Raw genomic sequence first — 12,178 nt, forward strand, 5'->3', positions numbered from 1 at the left:
CATCTCCTCTAAACCTTGCCCCTCGCACCTTAAGTAATGGGATCATTGTTGCTCAGGACCCCATCCCCTTCTGACCATTTAAAGCTACTCAAGGAGGCAGACAGGGCCTCGATTTAAGCTCACATTTTGACATGACGCTTCCAGCAATGCTGCACTCCCTCAGCACTGCGCAGACTGGTCAGTTTAGATGAGTCAAGTTAAATGCTTCGGGTACATGTGCTGTGCTGGCTGACCTCAGCGAGGCGGCAACTAACTGGGTGTGTTCCGATTATCTCAGCTATCCTGGGCTGGCCTGGGGGAAATGTCAGCCACAAGTTGAAATGAAGTACTTTTCAGACTTTAGGCACGATTCATGCTGAGCTGACAAGGTACTGGAGAGCTCCCAATGCCTGCGGAATGTGGACTGAGTCAGAAAGGCGGGCCAGAGGCAATCCCCACATCTCCACCAGTGCTGCTCCCTTTACCGTGGACTAGGGGCATGGCACAGCGGGGCAGCAGTCTGGCACATTACCAGAGGGTTTTGTACATTTATTGTATCGTCAAATTAGTAGCAGAGAGAAAAAGAAACACGCAGCAACGGACAGAAACCTGATCCGGAAATAAGGCTGCAAACCAGGGCGGAGAACAATGCATTTCCAGCCCAGCTGTGTATTCCCAATATTTTCCATCTTTATTTTAGTGGCACAGGCTACTTTGCACCGCATTGCACAGGCGGAGGTGACAGAGCACCGCGTGGACAAACGCAGCTGAACAGGGACTTGGTGTCACTGCTGGGTTGGAATGACGGCTAGCAGAGGGAAGTGGTAAAAAAACGTTTTTTCTAAATAAGAGTTAAAGGAGGGAAGAATAATGCAAAGAAAAAAACACGCATAACTATCTCCAAATAGGTGATGGCACTGGCATCTCTGTACCACCGGCCACTGTACACGGTATTGCCCATTCAATGCATTTCTTTACATTTATCCCTCTATGGAATGTAGGCGTCATTGACATTTGTGAACCGACCCTAATTGTCCAAGAAGGATATTTCAGAGGCTATTTCACAGAGTCAAAGAATTTACAGTGCAGAACGAGAGTCAACCACGCAGCTGTCGGTTGTGCATTGTAGTATTCCAGATGTGTACGTAGTGTATTGTAGTATTCCAGATGTGTAGGTAGTTTATTGTAGTATTACAGATTTGTAGGTAGTGTGTTGTATTACAGATATGTAGGTAGTGTGTTCTGGTATTGCAGAAGTGTAGATAGTGTGTAGCAGTATTACAGGTGTGTAGGTACTGTATTGCAGTATTGCAGATGCGTAGGTAGTGTTGTAGTATTATAGATGTGTAGGCAGTGTATTGTGGTATTACAGATGTGTATATAGTGTGATGTAGTATTACAGATTTGTACATAGTGTGTTGTAGTATGACACATCAGTAGGTAGTGTGGTGTAGTATTATAGATGTGTAGGTCACGTGTTGTAGTATTACAGGCATGTAGGTAGTGTATTGTGTTACAGATGTGTAGGTAGTGTGTTGTAGTATTACAGATGTGTAGATAGTGTGTTGTAGTATTACAGATCTGTAGGTAATGTGTTGTATTACAGATCTACAGGGGCAGCATGGTAGCATAGTTGTGAGCATTGTGGCTTCACAGCGCCAGGGTCCCAGGTTCGATTCCCCGCTGGGTCACTGTCTGTGTGGAGTCTGCACGTTCTCCAGGTGTCTGCGTGGGTTTCCTCCAGGTGCTCCGGTTTCCTCCCACAGTCCAAAGATGTGCAGGTTAGGTGGATTGGCCATGCTAAATTGGCCTTTGTGTCCAAAAAAGATTAGATGGGGTTATTGGGTTAGTGGGATAGGGTGGAAGTGAGGACTTAAGTGGGTCGGTGCAGACTCCTTCTGCACTGTATGTTTTATGTTGTGTGTTGTAATATTACAGATCTGGAGATAGTGTATTGTAGTATTATAGATCTTAGGTGGTGTGTTGTGGTATTACAGATCTGTAGATAGTGTGTTGTGATATTACAGATCTGTAGGTAGTGTATTGTATTATAGATCTGTAGGTAGTGTGTTGTATTATAGATCTGTAGGTAGTGTGTTGTAGTATTACAGATGTGTGGGTAATGTGTCGTAATATTACAGATGTGTATGTAATGTGTTGTAGTATTACAGATGTGTAGGTAATGTGTTATAGTATTACAGATGTGTAGGTAGTGTGTTGTAATATTGCAGATGTGTATGTAATGTGTTGTAGTATTACAGGTGTGTAGGTAATGTGTTGTAGTATTACAGATGTGTAGGTAATGTGTTGTAGTACTACAGATGTGTAGGTAGTGTGTTGTAGTATTACGGATGTGTAAGTAATGTGTTGTAGTAATACAGGTGTGTAAGTAGTGTGTTATAATATTACAGATGTGTATGTAATGTGTTGTAGTATTACAGATGTGTAAGTAATGTGGTGTAGTGTTACAGATGTGTGGATAATGTGTTGTATACAGATGTGTATGTAATGTGTTGTAGCATTAGATGTGCAGGTAATGTGTTGTAGTATTACAGATGTGTAGGTAATGTGTTGTAGAATTACAGATGTGTAGGTAGTGTGTTGTAATATTACAGGTGTGTAAGTAATGTGTTGTTGTATTACAGATGTGTAGGTAGTGCATCGCACAAAACCCAGATTTTCCCATCATGTAGAAAGTCAAAATTGCATTGACAAGTGAACTAGAAGCTCGGCTTCAGCAGCGGATTTAAGCAAGTGGAAATTATTTGTCATTTGTTTCGATTATCCCTCCTCCCAGAAGCCACTGAGTCCTGCTGTGGTCGAGCGATAAACATACATTCGTTTTTTTTTTATCTAAGGCAGTGCTAATAGGAAGCGAAGAGTTTTCGCTGGGGGTTTGTGGGGTGGGGGGGGGGGGCGCAATATCCTGTTGCGGGAACTAGCTCGCCGGCAGCAAAGGGAAATAAGTTAGTGTTAAACTGGATCCAGATACGAGCAGACCGCAAAGGAACGCCACCCTGAGAGTTGCTGACCACCAGAATGGAATTGAATCGTCAGATAAGGGAATACTTCTAGCATTAGTATTGCAGTCAGCAAAAAGAGGAGGAGGAACTCCTAATGATGTCCCAGCGCTTTATTATTACAGGCGACAAGTTTCTGACCCAGGGCTTGATCGGTGCTTCAACCTGACTCTGCAGCCGGTCAAACCAGGGCGAAAATGTGGCGGAAAATCCCCCTGATGGTTGCTGTCTTTGTCGCTGCGTGCACCAGTGACAATCCAGGTAAGGGGGCAGAATTTGGTCCGCTCTCGACATTACTGCGCCGGTTTAACGCAGAATTTCAAACCCGACTTCCATGAAGTTAAGATATTAATAATTATCCTTTGCCGCCAGTGTAATTCTCTCCAATCAATTGGTAGTTTCCTTCCTGGCTGATACTGACAGCATCAATTCACCCTCAAATTTCCTGCCAATTTCGCTTCAATTGCCCCCTCCCAGTGTAAATTTGATCGGGGATTTGGAGGGAGGAGGGCGGGAACAACAAGAAAGTAACAAGAACAGTCAAACTCACCGATTGATTACTGATCTCAATAGAACATTCAAGTTTCACATTGTTAAATCATTCGTTGTCTTATTTGAAATTCCTCCTCCATCTTATGCCATAATAATCCGCTTCAGGAAGGAGAAAATTCGATGCCCCTCTCCCAGGATGAATAAATAAGAAAGATTTTTTTCAAAATTAACAAAACAGAAATGGGATGTTATTCCTCGCCTGAAATTCTGATCAGAATTTGAAGAGGATCTCCATCGCAAGCAGCCTGCTAATACACTGGGGGGGGGGAGGATGGCTATTTTGTTTTTGGCCAGAGATTCATGCGGCCAGAGGGGATGAATGGACGATTGGGAGACAAATGCAGGCAATGTGGGTTTGCGGTACTCACACACAAGTAGCTCAAACATCTCCTCAGTCTCTTCCGCAACAGGTCAGGTGCAGGTGCGAGGGGAAACTCAACATCACCTTCATATTTCCAATTCAGCTTTCTAATAATTCCCGCAAACAACAGCACATCCTCAATGAGCACTTCCTGCCAGGGAATGGTAACAACATTAAAAATGTAAGTTCAACATGGAACAGGTGGGGGAGGGCGGCAAGAAAACCCTGTGACGGTACAGCCCCTTTCACATGGCCAGGAACATTGGAAAATACAACATGATACCCAATGGGAGGGCAGATGACTGGAAGCTTGGTCAAAGAGGTAGGTTTTAATGTGTCTGAAAGTGGGCCGCTAGAGTAAGGATTAGGGAAGTAATTCCAGGGTTTAGGATCAAGGCAGTCCATAGGAAAGGATGGATATGCTGAAATCAGGGATGGCTCAGAGTTATAGAGGAATGCAACTATCTCCGAGGATTGTGGGGCAGGAGGGAATGACAATGATAGGGAAGGGTGAGGCAATGGAAGGATTTGAAAACGAGGATGCCAAAAGGGTGGCATGGTAGAACAGTGGTTAGCATTGTTGCTTCACAGCGGAAGGGTCCCAGGTTCGATTCCCGGCTTAGGTCACTGTCTGTGCGCAGTCTGCATGTTCTTCCCGCGTCTGCGTGGGTTTCCTCCGGGTGCTCCGGTTTCCACCCACAAGTCCCAAAAAGACATGCTTGTTAGGTAAATTGCACATTCTGAATTCTCCCTCTGTGTACCTGAACATAGAACATAGAAAAATACAGCACAGAACAGGCCCTTCGGCCCACAATGTTGTGCCAAACTTTTGACCTAGATTAAGAACAAATTAATCTACATCCCATCATTCTACCGTAATCCATGTACCTATCCAATAGCCGCTTGAAGGTCCCTAATGTTTCCGACTCAACTACTTCCACAGGCAGTGCATTCTATTCCCCCACTACTCTCTGGGTAAAGAACCTACCCCTGACATCCCCCCTATATCTTCCACCATTCACCTTAAGTTTATGTCCCCTTGTAATGGTTTGTTCCACCTGGGGAAAAAGCCTCTGACTGTCTACTCTATCTATTCCCCTGATCATCTTATAAACCTCTATCAAGTCGCCTCTCATCCTTCTCCGTTCTAATGAGAAAAGACCTAGCTTCAACCTTTCCTCGTAAGACCTACTCTCCATTCCAGGCAACATCCTGGTAAATCTCCTTTGCACCTTTTCCAAAGCTTCCACATCCTTCCTAAAATAAGGCGACCAGAACTGCACCCAGTACTCCAAATGTGGCCTTACCAAGGTTTTGTACAGCTGCATCATCACCTCACGGCTCTTAAATTCAATCCTTCTACAAATGACGCTAGCACACCATAGGCCTTCTTCACAGCTCTATCCACTTGAGTGGCAACTTTCAAAGACCTATGAACATAGACCTCAAGATCTCTCTGCTCCTCCACATTGCCAAGAACCCTACCGTTAACCCTGTATTCCGCATTCATATTTGTCCTTCCAAAATGGACAACCTCACACTTTTCAGGGTTAAACTCCATCTGTCACTGCTCAGCCCAGCTCTGCATCCTATCTATGTCTCTTTGCAACCAACAGCAGCCCTCCTCACTATCCACAACTCCACCAATCTTTGTATCATCTGCAAATTTACTGACCCACCCTTCAACTCCCTCATCCAAGTCATTAATGAAAATCACAAACAGCAGAGGACCCAGAACTGATCCCTGCGGTACGCCACTGGTAACTGGGCTCCAGGCTGAATATTTGCCATCCACCACCACTCTCTGACTTCTATCGGCTAGCCAGTTCGTTATCCAACTGGCCAAATTTCCCACTATCCCATGCCTCCTTTCTGCATAAGCCTACCATGTGCCAGAATGTGGCGACTAGGGACTTTTCACAGTAACTTCATTGCAGTGTTAATGTAAGCCTACTTGTGACAATAATAACGATTATTATTAATTATTATTATTTTAAAATGGAAGCGTTGTTTCTGCAGGAACCAGTGGAGTCCAGTGAGCGGGGGTGGGGTATGAAGTCCGGGTGGAAGTTAGGACATGGACAGCAGCATCTAGGATGGCCTCACGTTTACAGAGGGTAGAATATGGGAGGATGGCCAGGGGTGGGTTGGGATAGCCAAGTCCAGGGGAGAACAAAGACTTGGAGGAAGGGTTTGAGCAGTGGCTGAGCTGAGAAACAGACAGTCAGGCAAAGTTACAAAGATTCAAATATGTCATCTTGGTAATGATTAGAAGATCAGCTCAGGATGAAATATGACTCTGAGTTTGCAAACAGTCTGCCAGGGCAGAGGCACAGTCAGTAGCTAATGGATGTACTTCATGGTGGGGACTGAAGTCAATGAGCAGAATCTTACTATATTCTTTCAAAATGTCAGGCTCAGGCTGAAGACCAGTGTGTAGCTCCTCAGCTGCACAGAGCAATTTTCTCTCCACATCTTGAACATCTTTTTAAAAAAACATGACTGGGTGAGGTTCACTCTGGCAGGACAGGGACTGATAGAACCGGCACCCGACTCCACAGAGATTGGCACACCATCTTTTAAAGATGGCACCTGGATCAGAACTGTTTTAGTCTCTCCCCCACCCCTCATCCCAGACAATCATCAGGACCCCCTCCCACCACCACCGTGGAAGAATCACCGGTGTTGCCCCCCAGTGCCCGCTCCCCCCTGTACTTGCAAGTTCCCCCCTCATTGCCCACTCTACCACAAGGGCCCGCCTTTGATACTACCCCCTGGCACAGGTTGACACTGCAAGGGTGGCACTGCCAGGGAGGCAGTGCCAACCTAGCAGAGCCAATCTGTGCCAGGCACAGCCATCTCCCCAGGGGGGGATCCCCTTGACTGAATCCTGTATTTAAAAAGCTGTTGTAAATCTCGTCTATGTGATGTCATGTTGGCAAGTTTTGACTATTTTGTCCTCAGAATATAATCAATTCCCTACAGTGCAGAAGGAGGCCATTTGGCCCATCGAGTCAGCACCGACCCTCCAAAAGAGCACTGTACCTAGATCCAGACCCCCGCCCCATCTCTGTAACCCCACCTAACAAGTGCCGGAGTGTGGCGACTAGGGGGCTTTCACAGTAATTTCATTGCAGTGATAATGTAAGCCTACTTGTGACACTATTAAAAATTATTATTATTATATCCTGCACCCATCTTTGGACAATATCATGGCTAATCCTTCTAACCTGCACATCTCTGGACTGTGGGAGGAAACCGGAGTACCCGGAGGAAACCTATGCATGCACGGGGAGAAAGTGCAAACTCCACACACACAGTCACCCAAGGTCAGAATTGAACCCAGGTCTCTGGCACTGCGAGGCAGCAGTGTTAACCAATGTACCGCTCAAAACGATCGCAGTTGGACACGAGCCTGCAATCTTCTGATTGCATCACAATGGCGCCAAAGTCAGCCTTATCCATTAGGCCATGCAACCAACATGGTGTGGGTGGATCATGTGGCAGGGCGAGGGGGGTGCCATAATAATATTAATGTTTACGATAATCCATTTGAATGAGGTTCCTGCCCTTTATGGGCGTGAAGCTTGTGACACCACCGTTGAGGGCTGGGGAAAATGGGGAAACACGATCTTTCTGAAGAGATTCATATTTCCTGATTCCGGATTCTCCGCCCGCATCACCGTTCTCTCTGATGGTGATCACGGGTTAAATATCCCTCCCAATGTTAAACCACCAGTATTTATTTTTAAATACCACAAAGTGCTCCATAGTTTGAGATCGCTCAGAACAGTGTGGTGCCCAGAATTGGATACAATACTCCATCTTGCGCCAATTTCCTTTATTTTGTAGGTTTAACATAATGTCCTAGTTTTATACTGTGTGGCCAGAATCCTCCGAGGAGAGGAATAACCATCAGATTGACACTTCACTCCTATGTTTCTCACCCCATCACCGAGTTCTGTATTCCTGGCCTGAACTTCCAATCCTGGCGTCTTTAGTAATGCGGAGCGGAGCTCAAATCTAACTGTTGTTTGGTAGGACAGAACCCTCAGGAGAAGACAGACCGCGGCCCATTGCATGGTCATGGGCACAACACTAGCTGCAAAATTCTGGTAAGAGGGACGGCACGGTGGTGCAGTGGTTAGCATTGCTGCCTCATGGCACAGAGGACCCGGGTTCTGATCCAGGCTCTGCGTCACTGTCTGTGTGGAGTTTGCACATTCTCTCCGTGTCTGCAGGGGTTTCACCCTCAAAACCCAAAAATGTGCAGGTGAGGTGGATTGGCCACGCTAAATTGCCCTTTAAATGGAAAAAAATAATTGGGTATCTAAATTTATATTAAAAAAATATTCTGGTATGAGTTAAAACTAGTGTTAATTGAGCCATTTCCAGCTCTGTATGTCACAATAGAAAATATGATTTTCAGAAGTACATTATTAATTATCCCGTGATCAGCATTTCTAAATCAAATTTGTTGCAATTCTTAATTTAGTTATCTTTGAACGAGCAGCAAACTCCGTCTACACCCAACAATGTTCAATCCCTTCCTTAACTATCTGACAGTGTTCACCTCTTACCCCTGACATTGTTCACCTGCTGCTTCACCCTCTCCCTCACCCCCGACACTGTTTTCCCTATGCCACACCTCTCCCTCACCCTCTCCCTCACCCCCGACACTGTTTCCCCTATCCCATACCTTTCCCTCACCCTCACCCTCTCCTCACCCCTCCCTTATGCCCTGACAGTGTTCACTCTTGTCTCTCTCCCCCTCCCACACTGCTGGCAGTGTTGACCCTCCTCGCTCACCCCCTCCCACACTCCTGGCAGTCTTCACCCTCCTCGCTCACCCCCTTCTGCACCCCTGGCAGTCTTCACTTTCCTCTCTCACCTTTTTCCCTCACCCCTTCCTGCACCCCTGACAGTCTTCACCTTCACCTCTCACCCCCTCTCGCACCCTCTGACATTGTTCACTCTCTCCCTAACTCCTCCCTTACCCCCGACAGTGTTCACCTCCTCTCTGACCCTCTCCCACACCCCTACATTGTTCATCCGCCTGCCTCACCCGCCTCCCTTATCTCCTCTCTTACCCCTGACAGATTTCAGCTGCCCTCATCCCTCACAAATCCTGCCCTCCCGCTCACTCTCCAACAATCCTTGCGATATCGGCTGATCAGGAGGCAGGGATTCCAGAAGGTTCTGGGGACAAAGGTCGCAGGTAAGATTGGGGAGGGTGTTGGGAAGCGGGGGGTGGGGCCAGCATTCCAGTGGGTGCTGGAGTGTTTTGCCATTCAGTTGACTTTATATCTGCTATGAGAAACTCTGAATAATTATAATGCGAACAGCCCAGTTTCTGTGGTTCTGGCCAATCAGGGAGCAATCTAGACTGGCAATCCAAAGTTTAAATTTCCAAGGAAAGTACGATGGATGTGCGCACATCTGGACTTGCTGATGTTCCTGAGGCACAGGAGCCACATCAATTGAGTCAGAGACTGCCCCTCCATATCAGAACATTTGGACCCCATCTCTATTTACAAAGGCCAGAATCCTATGTGCTTTATTTACTGTTTCGTTCACCCATTCTGCAACCGTCATTGATCATTATTGAATTAATACTACCAACTTCATGATTTAAATAAATAACGTATTTGAATTACCCTTAAGAATTCATCTTGCATTTGACATATAAATAAATATTGTCTTTAACATTATAAAGCTGGTTATTGCAAAGAGTTTTAAAGCTGCGTTTGCGGAAGATATGCTGACATAAATTATTGTGAACTCCAAGGAGACCACACTATCATGGTTCAACCTCAAATATGGTCTAGATTTCATTCCTATTTTCAGTGTCACTGCTATATAATTGCACTGCAGACACACACACTCGTTGTGGTTCTCCAAAGCAACGTTGCTTTTCAAACTCTGTAAACTTCATTGCTGGTAACCAAGGTGACATATTTTAGTTACATTTTGCACTCAATGAATTGAAAGACATTGGGCTGGATTCTCCGTTTCAGTGGCTAAGTGCCGGCTGAAACGGAGAACTCGCGGGTGTTTTACAACGGCAAAATCGGCGGCGAACCCTCACTGATTCTGGGACCGGTGAGCGGTTAGCAGCAGCGCCGGGTGAAACTCCCCGTTCCTGCGCCGAAAACAGTCGGAGAATGGCTGAGTCCCTGGCCGCGCTTGCGCACGGTGACAACCTGCAGCGGTCGCGCGGTACAACACGGCGCCGGCTGTGCACGGACACGATCCGCCAAATGTGACCCCGCAGGCCACACCCTGGCCACCCCCCACCAGTCCGACCAGCCCTCGCAAAAGCCCCCCCCAGGGCAGCAGCCACAGTCTGAGCTGCCACACCGGGGGCGAAATTCTCCCCCAACAGCGGGATGTCCGCCGACTGGCGCCAAAGCCGGCGCCAATCAGACGGGCATCGCGCCGGTCCAAAGGTGCGGAAGGCTCCGCATCTTTGGCGGCCTAGCCCCAACATTGAGGGGCTAGGCCGACGCCGGAGGGATTTCCGCCCTGCCAGCTGGCGGAAATGGCGTTTGTTTCCCCGCCAGCTGGCGCAGAAATGCGGCGCATGCGCGGGAGCGTCAGCGCCGCTGTCAGTTTCCCAGCGCATGCGCGGGAGCGTCAGCGGCCGCTGTCAGTTTCCCGCGCATGCGCAGTGAGGAGAGTCTCTTCCGCCTCCGCCATGGTGGAGGCCGTAGCGGAGGCGGAAGGGAAAGAGTGCCCCCACGGCACAGGCCCGCCCGCGGATCGGTGGGCCCCGATCGCAGGCCAGGCCACCGTGGGGGCACCCCCCCGGGGTCAGATCGCCCCGCGCCCCCCCCAGGACCCCGGAGCCCGCCCACGCCGCCTGGTCCCGCCGGTAAATACCAGGTTTGATTTACGTCGGCGGGACAGGCAATTCCTGGGCGGGACTTCGGCCCATCCGGGCCGGAGAATCCAGCGGGGGGTCCCGCCAACCGGCGCGGCCGGATTCCCGCCCCCGCCCAATCTCCGGGAGCGGAGACTTCGGCGGGGGCGGGGGCGGGATTCACGGCGGCCAACGGCCATTCTCCGACCCCGCGGGGGGTCGGAGAATGTCGCCCCGGGTTCCCGACCACTCAGGCCATACGTCCCACGCAGGCATGAGGTTGGCCCATCGGGGGCAGAGCATCGTGGAAGGGCCTGCTCTGCTGATGATGCACCAAATGCAGCATTTTCAGTTTTTACATAAGGTTTTTACATAAGGATCTATCATTGGCTCTTTTGCTTCATTATCAATACATTGTCCCTTGAAAACATTCACCCGAAGACATGAGAATCGGTTACCATTCTGATGAGAACCTGCTCTACCTCTCTCCAGTACCTTTGTGTTATCAGACTGATTGTTGGCCACCCTGTTGTTCATGAGCTGCAACATTTGTTACTGAGCCCACAGTTCAGTGGGCCGGACAGCTGGTTTGTAATGCAGAACAAGGCCAGCAGCGTGGGTTCAATTCCCGTACTAGCTTACCCGAACAGGCGCCGGACTGTGGCGACTAGGGGCTTTTCACAGTAACTTCATACCTGAGACAGTAAAAGGTTATTATTATAATTAAACGTTAGTAAGGCTGAAGCATCGTCTTAGGTGCGAACACAAACACTGTATCCTTGCTACTAATTCTATCCTACCATTTCCTCAGGCCGAATCAAAGTTCCTAACCCTGTGTTGAACTTCCAGACCCCATATCCTCTCCATTGTAAAGACTGTCTGTCTCCCCCTTCAAAACATTCCTTGCATTCATTCCTGCCTTCACTTGTCTGCTGCTGAAACCTTCATCCACACCCACAAAACCTGCAGACTTGACTATTCCAATGCTCTCCTCAACTCCCACCCTGCGTCCTCTGTATACTTAAGCTTATTCAACACTAAGTTCCACCCGTCCTTCACCGTGCTGAGTTACCTTGGCTCATCAGCCTCCAACTCTTCCATGTTTAGATTCTCAGTCTCATTTTTAATCCCATATACTTATTTCTTTTTCTGTAGCCACCTAATATGAACAATACTTAATCGATCCCTCTTTCCAACTCTGAATTCTTGTATACCCTTGTCCCTGACATTGCTGATCAGGCCTTCAACTGCCTAATGCCTCTCTCCCTTCCATCTCCCACTTCCTGCTTAATATTCTCCTTAAAAAACACATCTTTGACCACGATTTATTGTCAACGGTCTGGATACCTGCTCCATTGACTCAGCGTCCATTTATTCTATTAGTGCATTAGTTCTTGTGGTCTC

The 12,178-nt window shown here is 47.8% G+C and overlaps 1 protein-coding gene across 1 annotated transcript in view; it reads left to right on the forward strand.

Annotated features, from left to right (window-relative positions):
* Window positions 1-2,917: 2,917 nt before the first annotated feature.
* Window positions 2,918-12,178, forward strand: part of LOC140394571 (sushi, von Willebrand factor type A, EGF and pentraxin domain-containing protein 1-like) — a 109,205-nt gene continuing 99,944 nt past the window's right edge. Inside the window, exon 1 of the mRNA XM_072481927.1 lies at window positions 2,918-3,260. Coding sequence (XP_072338028.1) covers window positions 3,197-3,260 — 64 coding nt within the window. The 5' untranslated portion in view covers window positions 2,918-3,196. The remainder of the gene's footprint in view (window positions 3,261-12,178) is intronic.

This window comes from Scyliorhinus torazame, chromosome 17 (assembly GCF_047496885.1).
Source record: "Scyliorhinus torazame isolate Kashiwa2021f chromosome 17, sScyTor2.1, whole genome shotgun sequence".
In the NCBI taxonomy this organism is placed as follows: domain Eukaryota; kingdom Metazoa; phylum Chordata; class Chondrichthyes; order Carcharhiniformes; family Scyliorhinidae; genus Scyliorhinus; species Scyliorhinus torazame.